The following is a 19,607-nucleotide window of genomic DNA, read 5'->3' on the forward strand; positions in this document are numbered from 1 at the left end:
TGTGATTGCACTGGAGAGGATGCAGAGGAGATTCACCAGGATGTTGCCTGGGCTGGAGCATTTCAGCTGTGAAGAGAGACTGGACAGGCCAGGGTTGTTTCCCTTAGAGCAGAGAAGGCTGAGAGGGGACCTGATTGAGGTATACAAAATTATGAGGGGCATTATAGGATAGATAGGAAGAAACTTTTTCCCTTAGCGGCGGGATCAATAACCAGGGGGCATAGATTTAAGTAAAAGCAAAATACTGCGGATGCTGGAAATCTGAAATAAAAACAAGAAATGCTGGAACCACTCAGCTTCCGGTTGCTTGCCATTTCAACACTCCCCCCTGCTCTCATGCTCACATCTCTGTCCTGGGATTGCTGCAGTATTCCAGTGAACATCAACGCAAGCTCGAGGAACAGCATCTCATCTACTGATTAGGCACAGCCTGCCAGACTGAACATTGAGTTCAATAATTTCAGAGCATGACAGCCCCCCATTTTACTTTCATTTTTAGTTATTTTTCTCTTCCTTTTTTTTTACATTCTTTTTTACATTTTTTACAATCTTTTTTTTTTGCATTTAGTTCATTTCATCTTAGTTTGTTCAGTTTGCTTACCCACTTTTTTTTTCAGGTTTGCACTTGCTGCTGTTCAATATTCAGTGTATTAACAGCTAATCTGTACTAATGCTTTGTCTTTCGACACACCATTAACACATTGTTTGCCTTTGCTCCGTGACCTTTTGGTCAGCTATGTGGCCTGGTCCAATCTAGACCTCCTTTGTTATCTCTTGCCCCACCCCCACCTCACTTGCTTATAACCTGTGACTTTTCTAATATTTGTCAGTTCCGATGAAGGGTCACTGACCCGAAACGTTAACTCTGCTTCTCTTTCCACAGATGCTGCCAGACCTGCTGAGTGGTTCCAGCATTTCTTGTTTTTATGGCATAGATTTAAAGTAAGGGGCACGAGGTTTAGAGGGGATTTGATGAAAACATTTTCAGCCAGAGGGTGGTTGGAATCTGAAACATACTACCTGAAGGGGTGGTAGAGGCAGGAACCCTCACAACATTTAAGGAGTATTTAGATGAGAACTTGAAATGCCATAACATACAAGGCTATGGGCCAAGTGCTGGAAAATGGGATTAGAATAGATAGGTGCTTGATGGCTGGCACAGAAACAGGCCCTTCAGTCCATCGTGTCTGGCCAGACACGATGGGCTGAAGGACCTGTTTCTGTGCTGTATAACTCTATGACTCTAAATTGCATTCTCTCTGCTGCTAGTTCTGGTCACCTTTTGTGTAGGTCTAGCAAAGCAGTTAGCGGTTTATCATCAGTAATAAGCGTGAACTTGTGTCCATATAAATGCATGTAAAACATTTTCAGTGCAAACAGGATGGCTAAAGATTTCCATTCTATCTGTGCGTATTTCCGCTCAGTCTTTGATAATGGTCTTGACGCAAACTGTATTGGTCTTTCATCCCCATTGGGGTGCTCCTGCCCCAATCGGACTTGCATCAGTCTCAATCATTATCAGCAGTTCTGGGTCAAAGTGTGTCAAATATCCTGACTTTCTAAGTAATTGCTTCGATCACACAAATGCATTCTCTGATTCTTGTGACCACTCATATTTCCAAGTCTTTTCTAGCAGTCAACGGCATGATTTTGTGTGCTAAATTCAGTACATACTTCTGATTATAACTAAGCATGCCCAGGTAGGACCTCAACTGTGATACATCTGTATATCTAGGCATGTTTTCAATTTGCTGTACCCTCTCTTCTAACTTGTCTACCCCTTGTGTATCTATCCTGTGTCCCAAGCAATTAGGAAGGCAAATGGTATGTTGGCCTTCATCGCAAGGGGTTTTCAGTACAGGAGTAAAGAAGTCTTGCTGCATTTGTGTAGAGTCTTGGTGAGACCGCACCTGAAATATAGTGCACAGTTTTGTTCTCCTCATCTAAGGAAGGTTCACCAGACTAATCCCTGGGATGGTGGAATTGTCTTATGAGGAGAAATTGAGGAAACTGGGCCTGTATTCCTTAGAGTTTCGAAGAATGTGACGTGATCTTATTGAAATTTACAAAATTCTTACAGGGCATGACAGAGTGGATGTAGATAGGATGTTTCCCCAGGCTGGTGAGTCTAGAACCAGGGGACGTAGTTTCAGAATAAAGGAGTAAGCCATTTAAGACTGAAATGAGGAAGAATTTATTTACTCAGAGGGTGGTGAATCTTTGGAATTCTTTACCCCAGAGGGCTCTTGAAGCTCAATCATTGAGCATGTTTAAAACAGAAATGGATGGCTATCTGGATACTAATGACATCAAAGGATATGGCGATAGCGCGGGACAGTGGCATTGAGGTAGATGATCAGCAATGATCTAATTGAATGGCGAAGGAGGCTCGCCGGGCTGAATGGCCTACTGCTGCTTCTATGTTCCTATGTTCCAAGAACTCTAACAAGTCATGCATAAATTCGGACTACTCTTTCTTGAGCTTCAAGCCTTGCTTCTCTAAGCGTGTTAACACTCCATTAGGTTTGTCATGTGCTCCTCTTGCAACTGACCTGTAACCAAAATATCATCCAAGTCTTCAGCACCTTGCTCTACGGCAGCGAGGCCTGGACAACGTATGTCAGCCAAGAGCAACCTCTCAATTCATTCCATCTTCGCTGCCTCCGGAGAATCCTTAGCATCAGGTGGCAGGACCGCATCTCCAACACAGAAGTCCTTGAGGCGGCCAACATCCCCAGCTTATACACATTACTGAGCCAGCGGCGCTTGAGATGGCTTCGCCATGTGAGCCGCATGGAAGATGGCAGGATCCCCAAGGACACATTGTACAGTGAGCTCGCCACTGGTATCAGACCCACCGGCTGTCCATGTCTCCGCTTTAAAGACGTCTGCAAACATGACATGAAGTCCTGTGACATTGATCACAGGTCGTGGGAGTCAGTTGCCAGCGATCGCCAGAGCTGGCGGGCAGCCATAAAGGCGGGGCTAAAGAGTGGCGAGTCGAAGAGACTTAGCAGTTGGCAGGAAAAAAGATGGAAGCGCAAGGGGAGAGCCAACTGCAAAACAGCCCTAACAACCAATTTTACCTGCAGCACCTGTGGAAGAGTCTGTCACTCCAGTATTGGCCTTTATAGCCACTCCAGGCGCTGCTCCACAAACCACTGACCACCTCCAGGCGCTTACCCATTGTCTCCCGAGACAAGGAGGCCAAAGAAGAAGAAGAAGAAGAAGATCCAAGTAAACCTGTACCCCAGGTAGTCCTTGAAGAACCAGTTCTATTGCAATCTCCCAAATAGCTGGTGCAATAGTAAAGCCAAATACCAATCTATTCTGTTGGAACAGACCTTCATGGGTGGAAAGGACCAAGTATTCCTTTGACTCTTTATATAGTTATAACTGATTGTAGGCATGCGCTAGGTCTAACTTGGAAAATGCTACTCTTTCATTTAAACTTGACAGTATGTCTTCAACATTTATGTTTGGGGCTGCCTCTGGGCTCAATACCGGGTTAACGGTATTCGTTTAATTGCCACACAGCCAAACTGTACCATCCTTTTTTGGGACCACAACAATACCTGAACTCCATTCACTGGCTGGGATTGTACTGAGGTCCCGACGTCGGGTTTTGTGGCAGGGAGGGGGCCAGAAGATTGTATTGACAGCGGCCTGCGGGAGTGCCGGTCCCGATCTTCCCAGTGCCCAGTGGCGGCGAATCTCCATGGCGGTCCCTTCACAGCTGGGTGACGTGACCTGGCTTTACATATTTAAATGAAGTAAATGAATATATTTGAATAAAATTTTAAGCTACTTATCTTCTGCCCAGGATCTTCCGAGCAGTGGCTGGCACTCATACGCCTTCACTTTTCTGTCCAGGGAAAGCAGGCCACTGATGGGGAAGGGGGTTATTTAGGATTTTTAGTGTGGTTCCGTTCATCATTAATAGTGTAGGGGAGGGTGGGAAGGGGTGTCCTCTGCAATTTGACCAGTTTGTGGGGGGAGAAGGTCAAGTGTTGCAAGTATTTTGTAGGGGAGTGGGCAACTATTGCATTTAATTGTTATGGGGGGGAAGGGGTGATAGTTTTTATTGCGATACATTGTGCGGGGGATAGGACTTCAAAAATTTTCATTTGTGGGCTGCCATTATGTTGCCCGCCAGCGGCGGGAGAAGAGAATTCAAGCCACTGTGTGGGACTGGTGTCAGGACTCCGCATTTTTGCAGACAATCCAACTCCTGTTCCACTTGCCTTTTCATTGCATAAGAAACTTTTTATGGCTTACTTCTGACTGGAAGAGCATCCTCTTTCACAGTCACCTTTGGCTTGACATGCAAGAGCTTACCTAACTTCCCATCAAACAACTTTGAATGTTTCTCCAACTCATACTCACTAAGCTTATGTACTTCTCCCTTCATCATAGACTTCTGATCTACTGACTTGACTAGGCACTCCCACTTTGAAGGAATTATTTCCAACCAATCTCTGCCCAGTAATATGCACTTTGTACACTCTACAACATACAAACTCAGCTCTCCTTTGAAGTTAGCATATCTAACCTTCACCTTTCCAGTGGGCTTGATACTTTCCCCTGTGAAGCTGACAAATGACTTATCCACCTCCAACATAGGTAAATGAGCTAAGTTGGTTTCATAGAAGGCCAAAGGTACCATCGTTACATTTGACCCTGTATCAACTTCCATGGTAACAACCCCACACTCTATCTCTATTGAAGCTCCTATTGCCCCTTTGTTAAAACCTACATCATCATACAACTTCAACATAATATAGGCATTTGCATCTGTATCATCATTTTCGCTCACTACCGCATGTACCTTCATTCAATTTGTGAATGTCTTTATTTGTACTATGTCTCTGTTTACTCTATCTTTGCCTCTGATTAATTGTGTGGTTTTGTTGTGTCTGTGAATCTTTTCTTGGGCTTCGGCATTTCCTCTCAATGTGTCCAGTTTTTGAGTACCAACTGCAAAAAGCTGGTTTGAACCAACAAACATCAGGGTGGTGGTTCTTTCCACATCAAAAGCTTGATTTTTGCTTGTCACTGCTCTCTGCCTTGATCTGAATTCCTTCGTGGCTTTCCATACATGGATTTAACTATGGTGTCTGATGCTTCCTGCGAGCCCAACTCCTGTCCACAGTGGTTCAGTTCTCATCGCTCATTTCTCCCCACATGCAAGTATGAGGTCCACTGCCACTCAAAACGTTAGCCTCGGGTCCTCACTCACTTTTTCCATAAGCTCCAATTTGTCCCCGTAAATGCAGTTTGGAAATAAGTGTTTTAACTGCACAGCAGAATTGCTGGTAGACTGTGCCTGCCCTTGATCTCAACGAATAAATTTTCATCTCTCTGCCACTGTCACTGCCATTTTTTTCAGGTGTTTCAAATCGTCATTCAGTTTGCTGCTGAGTTGCCTGGTAAAACCAACTCTCAGACTATTCCATAGTAGTGTGCTCCTATCAAATTCGAAAGAATAATCACTACCTGCGGGTTGTTTGCATTATTGTCTGCACTAGGTCCCCTCAAGCCATTCATGATGAGATACAACTTGAACCGTTCAATGTAACAATCCCAGTCTTCACTGTCATCGTAATTTGGTGAAAATAGTGGCAAAAACTGATGGATTTGCACCAGTTGCTGTGAACCTGCTGTGCCCTGCATTTTGTCCAATTCCTTATATGTCTATTTTGAATCCCAATTCATCAGCAATTTGTGGGGTTCGTCTCTTATCAAGAATGACACAGGACACCAATTGTAGGTGGATTCCGGGACAGTTTACTGGGAAAACCATAAAGCTAAAAACCAGATAGATACATACTCAAAGATCCCCCCGGCCTGTTGCAATGTAGGGAACTGTTAACCACGTGACATAGACTCGTAAAGTGATATCTACATATAAAACAACCTCCTCAAATACAGGATCTCAAATTAGTCTTTTACAGTTGAAGTCTTGAGTTGTACCAAATTCACCTTTCAGTGCAAAGCTGGAACATATCCACTATATACCTGATCTCTTGCTTGGAGCGAAATCTAAATATTTCCATGCTTGGTTTTTGCCGGATATGGTTTATTGTAGGTAAGTAGATTTATGGCTGAATTCCCGAGTGTGAACTAAACTCACCTCTGACTGTACGTGTGAAAATGTTGAACATATTTGGAGCCAAATCTAAACACTAAAAAAAATTTGCATTTCCACAACTGACCTCCATCGTAGTGGAAAATGGCACCGATAAACTTTCCGCTGTGTGCTGAGTGCTGGCTCCGCCCACCAATTCAACCCACCAACCAATCAGAAAAGTGCGGACAGACAAAAACTGTGTATAGTTTTTATAGGTTAGCTGTTTAGTTGTTTCCATCGTGATGATCTCAAAATCATACAGTGTGGAAGTTTATTGTGTGAAAATGGCATCATCACATTTATGGAAATACCATTTAGCAAATCAGTTTTTAGTATTCAAATTTGGTATAATTCAATGATGACAGTAGACATTTTTATTTATTACATCGCTTTGATGTCACACTAGGTGTTGCCATGGCCACAACAGCATTTGTAATATGAATATTGCCCTTTAAAACATCAAGGGAGAAAAGACATCTTTCTGTAGACGCTTTAGGACATTAGGTGAGCCACATCAGAGCAATTAAAACAAAGAATGATTCAAGTTTATCTGATTTAAAATTAAAATTTTAAATTATAGGTACTTTTACCATTAGTTTTACAGTGTTTGAGAATTCCCATTACACCCCAGAACATAAAAGGGATTGAAAGTAAAAAAAAACACATTCATGTAGCAGCCAGTTTTCTTTTCTAATGCATTACTTTTTTAAAGCCTACTTTTGTATGAAGGGTATGGTAGCATGGTTTTGCTGAACTAGTAATCCAGAGACCTGTACTAGTGATCCAGAGACATGAAGAATTCCAGCAGCCATATCCTAGCTCTTTTGTATGTGTCAGTTGTGACTCCAGCAATTGGAAGGTTTTCCTATTGACCTTAGCTAGGGTTCCTTGGTGCCATGCTCAGATGAATGTTGACTGTGATTTAATATCAAGATCAGCTACTCACCACTTCTTTGATATTCAGCTCTTCTGTCCATGCCTTGATTAAGTCTGTGATGAAAATGATGTACACCACACATAACAGGAATGAAATAAATGACCAGATCATTTGTTCTAGGTATTGTCCATATATAATTATACTGTGGATAAATGTTGGCTCAGACAAAAGGGAGAACTCCCCAGTTCTTCCATAAAGAATGCGTCCATCTCAGAGAGTAGACGGGGCCTTGGTTTAATGTTTCATCTGAAAGTGAGTACCTCCGACAGTACAGCACTCCGTCAGTATTGCACAGAAGTTCCAGACTAGATTATGTACTCAAGTCTCTGGAATGGAGCTTGAACCTACAACCTCCTGACTCAGTAACACTGTGTTACTATAATAGCCGTAAATAGTTATCACCATCTTCAATCATTACATGTAACCCCGTTTCCCCAGCTTATAATAGAGCTCATTGCCTAAACGTTAAACCCTCTCTTCCTATTGTACACAGGACAACTTGAGCAAATTGTGGACCTCAAAAATGGCAGGAACTTCAAGTAATATGGGAGCTCTGCATGAGTCATTTAAAAGGTTTGCAATGCATGGGGATACCAGCTCAAGTGGCAATGAAATGACAGGGAAAAACTGGTCCAAAGTCTGCAAAGATTGCAAAGTCATCGATGGCAAAACAGTCACCTCAACAGACGTGGACATTCTCTTTTCAAAAGTAAAGTAGGTACCAGACAGTGTTTCACACAATAAAACTGCGTGTCTGTAGTGAGTAACAGTTGGGTGGAGGCAGTGGCATAGTTGTAATGTCACGGGACTAGTAATCCAGAGGCCTAGGCTTATGCTGTGGGGACACGAGTTTGAATCCCACCATGGCAGATGGTGAAATTTGAATTCAATTAATATATCTGGAATTAAAAAGCTAATCAAATGGTGACCAGGAAACCATTGTTGATTGTTTTAAGAACCCATCTGGTTCACTAATGTCCTTTAGGGAAGGAAATCTGCTGCCCTTACCTGCTCTGGCCTACATATGATTCCATACCCACAGCAAATGGCCTCTGAAATGGCCCAGCAAGCCACTTAGTTCAAGGTAAATTAGGGATGGGCAATAAATGCTGGCCTAGCAGCGATGCCCACATCCCATGAATGAATTTAAAAAATTACTATCTAATTTATGCCTTCACAAAAAAAAGCATTGTAAGCCAGGTCATTGACACATCAATGCACTAAGACATGAAATGGTGTTACATTATCATGAACTTCCACACAGCAAATTCCCAATCTTAGCTAGGCTATCAGAAAGATAATGATTACTGATCTATCCTCATACAGATCAGAGATCATATTGATGAAGGAGTGCAGTAACAATTCAAATGGCGGGGGTTCTGTACCATTGTTTTTTATTCTTCCATGGGATGTGGACATTGCTGGCAAGGCCAGCATTTATTGCCCATCCCTAATTGCCCTTGAGCAGGTGGTGGTGAGCTGCCTTCTTAAGTCACTGGAGTCCTTGTGGTGAAGGTACTCCCACAGTGCTGTTAGGAAGGGAGTTCCAGGATTTTGATCCAGTGATAATGAAAAAATAATGATATATTTCCAAGTCAGGATGGTATGTGACTTGGAGGGGAACTTGCAGGTGGTGATGTTCCCATGTGTCTGCTGTGTTTGTCCTTCTAAGTGGTAGAGGTTGTGGGTGTACGAGGTACTGTCGAATAAGCTTTGGCGAGTTGCTACAGTGCATCTTGTAGCTGGTACACACTGCAGACATGGTCCCACAGGGGTGGAGGGAGTGGATGTTAGAGGTGGTGGGCTGCTTTGTCCTGGATTGTGTTGAGCTTATTGAGTGTTATTGGAGCAGCACCCATCTAGGCAGGTCTTGCTGTATGCAAGCATGGACTGCCTCAGCAACTGAGGAACTGAGAATGGAATTGAATGTGCAATCATCAGTGAACATCCCCATTTCTGACCTTATGATAGAGGGAAGGTCATTTATGTAGCAGCTGAAGATGATTGAACCTAGGACACTGCCCTGAGGAACTCCTGCTTCCTGATGCTGAGATGATTGGCTTCCAACAACCACAACCATCTTCCTTTGTGCTTGGCATGCCTCCAGTCAATGAAGAGTTTTCCCCCTGATTCCCATTGACTTCAGTTTTACTGGTCTTCCTTGATGCCACATTCTATCAAATGCTGCCTCAATGTCAAGGGCAGTCACTCTCACTTCACCTCTGGAATTCAGCTCTTTTGTTCATGTTTGGGCCAAGGCTGTAATTAGGTCTGGAGTCATGTTGTTCTGGCAGAACCCAAACTGAGCATCAGTGATCTGGTTATTGCTGAGTATGTTATATGTTCGATTCTGTATGCTGCCACCGTATTGAGTCTAGCTAGATACGTTCTTAGACTGTAGTATTTAAACATTAATATTTATTTCATAACAACTATATACACTTCACACTAGCCTGTTTGACTTCTTCAAAATCCACACTGTATCTGTTCTCGAGTCTCTCCCACATGATCTCTTACATCATCATGGTGGGCAGTATTCTTTACACTCACTCAAGATTAGCACTTGCAGACCCCAAAACTACATCTCCCCCAAGACTTCATCCAAATATATATATTTACATACCTTCACATTTTTATTTACATACTACCTCCATCTCCTCCCAGTCCCTGACTTCAAATATTCAATCTGTCAGGAGGCTTCACAACTCCCCCTGATTTTGTTATCATCAGAGGTGGAAGATGGGCAGTCTTTCTCTGATCTCTTGTATCTTGACTTGGACAGCCTTCATTGAGGTTTGTAGTATTCAGTGTTTTCTGAATTTTCAGTTCAACATCTGATTTGTCTAAATGTATAACCAATTGACATCTTTGCTGTAAAGGATAAAATTCCTTCTGTTTCTCCATATAGTACCTTCTTGAGTTCATAGTAGATAAGATCACTGTAGATTCTCCTCTTTCTGGAGAGCTACTCCTTTTCTGTTTTGATCTCGCACCTATACCTTTTGTCCTTCTGACAATTTTGGTAGGTTTCTGGTACGGTATCTCCTATAATAGTTATGGATTAGTTTCTTTTGATTGGACTTTCTTTGTCTTGTACTCTCTGATAATCCCTCCTTTGTAACACTGGAAGTAATTTCTTGGGTAGAATTGGAAGTTGTGTTCAAAGTTTTCTTCCTATTAAGAGTTCTGATGGTGCTAATCCGCATAATAATGGAATAGCTCTGTAGGTCAGAAGTGCTAATTGGAAGTCCTAATTTTTCTTCAACAAAGCTTTAATGGTTCTGACTGCTCGCTTAGCTTCTCCATTTGATTGTGGATACTTAGCAGAACTTGTTAGATGAGCATATCCACATTTCTATGCAAAATGCGTGACGTAATCATTTGCAAATTGTGGTCCGTTATCGGATACTATTTGATCAAGGTATATCATGTGTTGCTGAAACTTCTTGTAAAACTCTGAAGACTGCTTCAGTTGTTGTTGTGTACATTTGTTTAACTTTGATCGATCTTGAGACGTAATCAAGTATAATTAGATAGGCTCTCCCCTCAAAGAAGAACAAATCCATCACCAACCATTCCCACATTCTAGTTGGGAATTGGCTCGAAATTAGAGGTTCTCTTTTCATATACATCACAACTCAAAATCAGTTCTTCGATATCCTATGAGATTCTTGGCCACCTGACCCCATGCTCTACATTTAGTTATGCCTATATGACCCTGGTGTATTTTGTTCAAGATGTCTACTCTGAGTGACTCTGGAATCACCAATCTCTCGTCATTTACCAGCAAATCATCCACTATGGTAAAGTGTCTTCTGTGTTCGAAGAAGATTTTCATCCTCTTATCTTTGGGACTCTGTTGTGGCCAACCTTACTCACAATTTTAGCGGATATAGATGCATTCTTCATCTTGCCTCTGCACCTGACAAATTTGTTGGAGTATATTTGAACTTGCCTGATATTGAAGCAGTGACCTGTGACTATTACTCAATTTCAATAATAAAGTTAAGATTCTGCTGAGTAGGATGGTCGACTGTCGCTTGTGACAAGGCATCTGCTGTCGTTTGTTGCTTGCCTTGAATGTACTGTTTCATAGGTGAACCTCATGAGCCTTGACCGGAATCTCTGGATCTGTGGTGGCATCTAGCGAGTTCCTTTTCATCGAGTAAGGAAACTAGGGGTTTGTGGTGTCTCTCAATGGTAACATTTAATCCAATAATGTTGTCTGAAAATTTCTCACAAGCCCAAGTGACTGTGAGAGCTTCCTTCTCTATCATGGCGTATCTCATCTCCATGTCAGATACTGCTCGTGAAGCGCAATAAACAGGTCTTTGACTTCCATCAGGCTATTCTTGGAAAAAGACTGCCCCTATTCCTGTGGATCTGTGGATGAGGTGTCAGCTGCGATTGTATTTGTAAGTGAAGAGTTATTATGGGGTAAAACATCCGGCAAAATCAGCATCTCCTTGATCCATTGGAATGCTTGTTTCTGATGTGCATCCCAGCACCATGCCTGAGCTTTCCTCAGCAGTTGTCTCAAAGGTTCAGTAACTTGGGCTAAGTTAGGCAGGAATTTTGCCGACTGATTGACCATGCCAAGAAACCGTTAAAGATCATGAGTTGAAATAGGAAGTGAAAATTCGCTAATGGTTTTCATCTTTTGTGGGTCTGCCATTATGCTGCTACTGCTGGCAATGAGTCCCAAAAAAAGAATGGATGCTTTAGAAAACTCGCACTTTTTATTGAGTGTTACACCTTTGTCCTGCAGACAATTCAAAACCACCCTAATCCTTTGGTTATGTTCTTCATTGGACTCCCCATGAATTATAATGTCGTCCATGTGGCAGATTACACTTTCAAGGCCCTGTAGACTATTTGACATAGTTTTCTGTAATATTTCTGATGCTGATATACCAAATGGAAGATGGTTAAAACAAAATCTTCCAAATGGAGTAATGCAGGTCATCAATAACCTTGAATTCTTAGCTAATGGAACTTACCAAAAGCCACCATTCACATCAGGCTTTGTGAAGACAGTGTTTCTGGATAACTTTGCCAAACCTTCGTCCACTGAGGACATCGGATGGACTTGTTGTGCCACCGCCATATTAAGTTGAGTTGAGTCGACACAAATGCAAAGGTGCCCATTTGGTTTAGGAATTGGAACCATTCCTGAACACCATTCTCACTAACAGGAGAAATGACTCCCAACCTGGTCATGTCTTCTAGTAGATGTTGAAATTACTTCATTAGTGGGTGTGAAATCTTCCTTGTGTGAAGAGACAAAGTGGCTTAGTGTTTTTTCGCAATGTAATACTATATTCAGTCTTCAGTCTCCCTGGACCTGTGAGCAATTTTGGGAATTCCTCTTGAAAGTGACTTCTGGATTCATGCTGTTTAACTTCTACTTTATAAGTTGAAGGTCAATACAAGCCCTTCAACTTAAGAGTGAGAACTCCTGATTTCGTAGGATGTACAGTGTTTCTAATATCTGCTTTCCCTTGGACTGAAGTGTTGCTTGTAACTTTCGCTTTACTTCAAGTTCAACCCCTCCTGGGCCATGTAACCGAGTTTCCATTGGTTGCTGACAGTGAAAGCCATGCTGTTTGTCTGATAAGACCATTACACTTGATCCAGTGTCGAGTTTCAAATTAGTGATATGTCCATTGACATATATGTCTGCTGACCAAAATGCCTGATTTTAATCATTGATCTCACCAAGAAATTTTTTTGGTTGGTCTGTTGCAGGAGCTTGTTTAACTTCATTAACCTCTCCATTCTTAAATGCTGTCTCTTTAGAGTTTCAGATTGTTGAGATTTTATTTTGGCACATTTTACTGAAATTCCCTATTTTTCTGCAATAAAAGCATTCTGCTCTATTGGCAGAACGTTGTTCATGCCTCTGGGTACTTTTGACGCCACATCGCTGGCAGCATTTACTGGCATCTTTCGCTTCTCCCCGCACCCCACTGCCAGGTGTAACTTTTCTCCTGGTGTTGCTTTTTCAGCCCACTGGTGAAGGAACTGAGCAGTTGCAGGAGGTTTCCTGAACCAAGATCTTTCTTCACCTCATAGGATTTGTCTGTTGATCTTCCTGTTCTCAGCTTCCCTCACCAGCTGAATAACTTTGTCTCGGTGAGATCTTCTTTAGACTGTAAAATGTCTGATATGGAATCATCCACAGCACCCACAACAATACAATTTCTTATCAATTCATCTTTAAGGTCTCCATACCCACATCCCTCTGCAAGTCTGTAAAGGTCATTGATAAAAGCATCAACCATTTTGCTCGGTTTCTGGACCCTTTTGTTGAATTTTGCTCTTTCTACAATCTTATTACTCTGCAAATTGAGATAGGAATCACAAGATTTTAAAACTTCGTCAAATTTGGCAGATGTTACATTAATACCTTGTCTTGCAATTATGTAATCAGCTATAGTACCAATTGAATATAAGTGTATTCACTTGCTCTGCTTCAGACTTGCTGTCTAACTTAGATGCAATTCTATATCTCAGAAATCTTTTTCTCCATAGTACCCAGTTTTGCATCTGATTGAGTCCCTTGTGACTTTTGAAACTTTCCAGCACTCCCAATTTTTGATCCTGTTTTATTGTATAGACTTTTTTTAGAGGGTTCGCTTTTAAGAAACTCTGTTTTTTCAGGCTAGCTTGCTTTAATGGAGTGTAGCATGTGCTTTCAAGTGTCCCCGGCTCTCTTTAATAGGTTGTTTTTGAGTTTTTCCCTTTGCTTGAGCACGTCACTTTATTTGTTTATTCAGCTTGCCTAATGGAGTTGACACAACTGTTTGAGTGTTCCCTACTGTTTCAATAGACTGTTCTAGGGTTTCCCCTTTCTTTGAGAGATGCAGTTTATTTGTTTTTCTTCTTCAGGCTTGGCTTTATTAATGGAGTCTCCCTGCTGTGTTTCGGGGTTTCCCACAGTTTTTGGCAGTTCGCGTGCTTTTCGGGGTTTCCCGCTTTTCAACCTCGCTTTCAGCCCAAGTGAAGGATTGGATTTGCCCCTTTTTTTTCTCTAGCCCGATGCCATCAGAAATAACTTAAAGCTCATCAAAGGCTTTTTTATTACTGTGATTCCTCAACCGATGGCACCATAACTCACCAATCAGCGGAATTGATTTGCAGGCAGCTATGCTTCCGTTCTGTGGAGCTTCTCTCTGTGTCTTAAGGTCCGGAGTCTTTTTTTTCTCTTTTCAGCTCGTTGCTTTAAATTTTCTCTTCTGGGTGTAGGATCTGACCACTGATCACCATCCCACTGCTGTTCACCATATTATATGTTTGGTTCTGTATGCTGCCACTGTATTGAGTCTAGCCAAGTAGGCTCTTAGACTGTAGTATTTAAATGTTAATATTTATTTTATAATAACTATATACACTACACACTAACCTGTGTGAATCCTTCAAGAGCAACACTGTAACTGTGATCAAGGCTCTCCCACATGATCTCTTACATCATCATGGTGGGCGGTATTCTTTACACTCACCCAAGGTTAACCCTTTGAGACCCTTATACTGTAGAGTAAGTGCTGCTTGATAGCTCTGTTAATGACACCTTCCATTACTTTACTAATGATTGAGGGTAGACTGATGGGGCAGTAATTGACTGGATTGGATTTGTCCTGCTTTTAGTGGGCATGACATACCTGGGTAAGTTTCCACATTATCAGGTAGATGCCAGTATTGTAGCTATACTGGAACAGCATGGCTAGGGCCGCAGCTTGATCTGGAACACAAGTCTTCAGCACTACAGCCAGAATGTTGTCCGGACCCATAACCTTTGCTGTATCCAGTGGACTCAGCTGTTTCTTAATATCACATGAAGTGAATCAAATGGGCTGAAGACTGGCATCTGTGATGCTGGGGACCTCAGGAGGAGGCTGAGTTGGACCATCCACTTGGCACTTCTCTCTCAAGATGGTTGCAAATGCTTCAGCCTTGACTTTTGCACTTATGTGCTGGGCTCCACCTTATTTGAGAATGGGGATGTTCATGGAGCCTCCTCCTCTTGCTCACTGTTAAATTGTCCACCACAATTCATGACTGGATGTGGCAGGACTGCAGAGCTTTGATCTTATCCGTTGCTTGTCGGATCACTAGTTCTGTGCATAGGATGCATGTACCTTCACCAAGTTGGCAGCTCATTTTTAGGTGTGCCTGGTGCTGTTCCTGGCATGCTGTCCTACACGCTTCATTGAATCCCATGGTTTGATGGTAAACGTAGATACTTCACTGCTCTGCCTGTTTACCCCATCTTCCTTTTTGCTTTGGTCTCAATGAATTGTTAACTCTGCTGTTACTCCCATTTCCATTTCTAAACCTCTCCATTCTAATTCTATTTGATTCATAGTCATTATGACATGCCACATGAGAGATTATCACACAAAATTAGGGGTCATGGGGTCGGGTTAATATATTAACATGGATTGATGATTGGTTAATGGACAGAAAACAAAGAGTAGGAATAAACGGGACCTTTTCAGGTTGGCAAGCTGTAACCAATGGGGTGCCACAAGGATCAGTGCTTGGGCCTCAGCTATTTACAATCTATATCAATTGCTTAGATGAGGGGACTGAGTGTACCATATCCAAGTTTGCTGACAATACAAAGTTAACTGGGAAAGTAAGCTGAGGAGGATGTAAAGAGGCTGCAAAAGGATGTCGACAGGTTAAGTGAATGGGCAAGAACATGGCAGATGGAATATAATGTGGAGAAATGTGAAGTTATCCACTTCGGTAGGAAAATAGAGAAGGAGAATATTTTTTAAATGGTGAGAGACTGAGAAATTTTTGTCTTAAGAGGGACCTGGGCGTCCTTGTACACGAATCACAGAAAATTAACATTCAGGTGCAGCAAGCAATTAGGAAAGCAAATGGTATGTTAGCCCCTTTATTATAAAGGGGTTTAAGTTTAAGAATAAATAAGTCTTACTGCAATTGTATAGGGCCTTGGTGAAACCACACCTGTAGTATTGTGTATAGTTTTGGTCTCCTTATATAAGGAAGGATATACTTAACTTCAAGGGAGTGCAACAAAGGTTCACTAGACAGGTTCCTGGGATGAGGAGATTGTCCTGTGAGGAGAGATTGAGTAGATTAGGTCTATAGTCCCTAGAGTTTAGAAGAATGAGAGGTAATCGCATTGAAACATACAAAATTTTTAAGGGGCTTGACAGGGTAAATGCTGGCAGGATGTTCCTCCTGGCTGGGGAGTGTAGAACAGTGGGTCACAGTCTCAAAATGAGGTGTCAGTCATTTAGGACTGAGATGAAGAGAAATTTCTTCACTCGAAAGATTGTGAATCTTTGGAATTCTCTACTCCAGAGAGCTGAGGAAACTCAGACGTTGAGTATATTCAAGACAGAAATCAATAGATCTTTGGATGCTGTGGGAGCCTAGGGATTTGGGAATAGTGCAGGATGTTTGAGTTGAGGTAGATCAGCCATGATCTTACTGAATGGCTGAGCAGTCTCAACAATGGTGTGGTTGCCCTTACTCATTGAGTCATACATGACTGTTATTGTTTGGCAGGAGGCTGTATGCAAATAGAAAGGAGTTGAACAAGATAATCGCAACAAATAAATGTTTAGAAATTTGTTAGAGAAAGAATGTTATCAAGCGGGGAAGATGTAGGTAACTGAGGGTCATTGGCAATGCAGTGTTTAAGTATTGACTGACACAATATTGCTTGCCAAGCTGCTCTCTGTGCCTGCTCAGTAGGTACATTGGCTGATGGTGGCCTAGCTGGGGTTTTTGGTTGAGAAGCCAAATGATGACAAATGTTGGATGACAAATTGCTGAGAGGTCATCTAAGTACTGTTGGGGAGGGTTTAAGCTAATTTAATGGGGCTAAGGAACCAGAAATTAACGGAAAGGAGCAAAAGTGAAATTAGAGGATAGAGGGTTATAAATACAGGGCGGCACAGTGGTGCAGTGGTTAGCACCACAGCTTCACAGCTCCAGCGACCCGGGTTCGGTTCTGGGTACTGCCTGTGTGGAGTTTGCAAGTTCTCCCTGTGACTGTGTGGGTTTCTGCCGGGTGTTCCGGTTTCCTCCCACAGCCAAAGACTTGCAGGTTGATAGGTAAATTGGCCATTGTAAATTGCCCGTAGTGTAGGTAGGTGGTACCTGGAGGGCATGTGGTAGGGAATATGGAATTAATGTAGGATTAGTGTAAATGGGTGATTGTTGGTCGGCACAGACTCAGTGGGCCGAATGGCCTGTTTTAGTGCTGTATCTCTCTATGACTCTATAAATAGCAGCAAAATTAGAAATATCCTAAAACTTACAGGGACCAGATTGAGGACAATAGCAAACAAAAGGCAGTATCAAATTGTGCACACCTCTAGGTCTGTAATATAAATAATAAGGTTGGTGAGCTGCACAAATTACTAGGTGTAGTTATGAAGTGATCACATTATCAGAGACATGGCTGCAACAAAGGCAAGAATGGGTTCTTAATATTCCTGCTAACCAAGTATTCAGAAATGATACAAAGGAAAAAGAGGAAGGGGCATGGCAGTATTGATTAAAGACAATATTTGGCTTGAGTTGAGGAGCAAAGGGGGAACTGTTACATTGTTGGGAGTTTTTAAATAGAGTTCCAAACAGTGGGAAGGAGAGAGATGAGCAAATTTCAAAATTTCAAGTGCTAAGGGTAGGGAAGGAGAGGAATTTCTGATATGTGTACAGGAGAATTTTCTCAATCAATATTTCTCCAGTCCAACAAGGAGGAAGCAGTGTTGGATCTGGTACTGGGAAATGAAGTAGGGTAAATAAATATGTTACAGTAGGAGATCCATCTACAGTGACCACTACTTAATTCAGTATAAAGTAATTAAGGAAAGAGACCAGAAGATATCGAAATTGAAAATGCTCAACTGGCGCAAAGCCAATTTCAGTGGTTTAAGAAGGGACCATTCACAGGTAGATTGGAAAAGGCAATTGTAGAGTAAAGCAGTAACAGAACAATGGAAGGCTTCAGGGAAGAGATGGTGCAGGTACAAACTACGCATATTCTTTTGAAGGGAAAAGGTTGGTGCAGCCAAAATAAATATGCTCTGCTTAACAAAAGAAATAAATATTAAAACAGGAAAAGGAGGCTTAATACAAATGCTAGGAGCAAGATTCGGTTAATAACTAGGAAGATTATGGAAAGTTAAAGAAGGGAATTGAAAATGTTAATACGGAAGGCAAAGAAAGGTTGTAAGAAAAAAATAGCAGGAAACATTACATTGAACCCTAAAATATATTATAAACACATAAAGTGTGAGAAGTTAGCTAGGGAAAAAGTTGGGCCTACTGAGGACCCAAAGGGAAATCTTCATGTAGAAACTGAGGTCATGGCTAAAGTATTAAATTACTTTGCATCTGTCTTCACAAAGGAAGCAGATGATGTGAATGTTACACTAAAAGAGGAGAGGGAATGTATGGGCAGGATAATAATAGGTAGAGAAGACATACTAGAAAGATTAGCATTACTGAAAATTGGTAACTCACCCGGTCCAGATTGAATGTATTCTAGGTTGCTAAAATAGGCAAAGGTAGAAATAGCAGAGATAAAAGCAAAATACTGCGGATGCTGCAAATCTGAAATAAAAACAAGAAATGCTGTAACCACTCAGCAGGTCTGGCAGCATCTGTGAAAAGAGAAGCAGAGTTAACGTTTCAGGTCAGTGACCCTTCTTCGGAACTGAAATAGCAGAGACATTGGTCACAATCTTTTAATACCTATTGGATGCAGCAGTAGTGCTGGAGGACTCAAGGGTTGCTACAAGTATACCAATATTGAAGAAAGGGGAGAGGGATAAACAGGAAACTACAGACCAGTCAGCTTAACATCAGTGGTGGGGAAGTTACATGAAACCATTATCAGGGACAAAAGACTTTGGAAGGAATGGGCTAATCAAGGAGATCCAGCATGGGTTTATTAAAGGCAATAATGTATGACTAACTTGATTGAATTCTTTGATGAGGTAACAGATAGGCCAGAAGTTTCTGCACCGCCCCCCCACCCTACCCTTCCAGGGAGCAGGCTGGGAGGTAGGAGGAGTAAAATCAGGATGGCGGGGAGTTGGGTGGGGGTGGTGCTGCGTCCATTATCTAACCATCTCTGCTGGTATTTTACCAGCAGTGGGAGAGGTGGTGAGCGCCCTGCCTGCCCTTAGGCCAACTGATGGCCTTAAGTGGCCAATTAATGACCTCTTCCCACCACCACTGGCATTTTAACAGTGGCGGATGGGCGCCGCCACCTAGGGAGCTGCCCAGTAAAACTTCATGGCCTCCTTGCAGGCTGAGGGCTACCCATCTGATTGGGCACCCTGTGCCCCATGGAGAGGCCCCCCAACAGCATGGGCTGCCCCTGCTAGCAGATCCCGCTCCAGAAAGCTTGTTGTGGAAGGATAAGCTGGAGCCTGTCTTTACTTGGGCATACCTGGGATTAATTTGCTTATGATTGCTGTTCCAATTCCGTCTTCCACTGTAATAGTCAGACCTGCTAACGGCGCTTTCATCCTCATTCCTCCT

The 19,607-nt window shown here is 42.2% G+C and overlaps 1 protein-coding gene across 2 annotated transcripts in view; it reads left to right on the top strand.

The window, feature by feature from the left end:
- The first annotated feature begins 2,375 nt into the window (after positions 1 to 2,375).
- Positions 2,376 to 19,607, top strand: part of LOC137379210 (tubulin polymerization-promoting protein family member 3-like) — a 65,936-nt gene continuing 48,704 nt past the window's right edge. Inside the window, exons 1-2 of one of the 2 annotated variants that reach the window (XM_068049926.1) lie at positions 2,376 to 2,396; positions 7,630 to 7,781. In XM_068049926.1, coding sequence (XP_067906027.1) covers positions 2,376 to 2,396; positions 7,630 to 7,781 — 173 coding nt within the window. Of the gene's footprint in view, positions 2,397 to 7,590; positions 7,782 to 19,607 lie in introns of those variants that run through there. The other variant, XM_068049925.1, reaches the window with a different exon arrangement.

This window comes from Heterodontus francisci, chromosome 17, assembly GCF_036365525.1.
Source record: "Heterodontus francisci isolate sHetFra1 chromosome 17, sHetFra1.hap1, whole genome shotgun sequence".
NCBI classification, from domain to species: Eukaryota; Metazoa; Chordata; class Chondrichthyes; order Heterodontiformes; family Heterodontidae; genus Heterodontus; species Heterodontus francisci.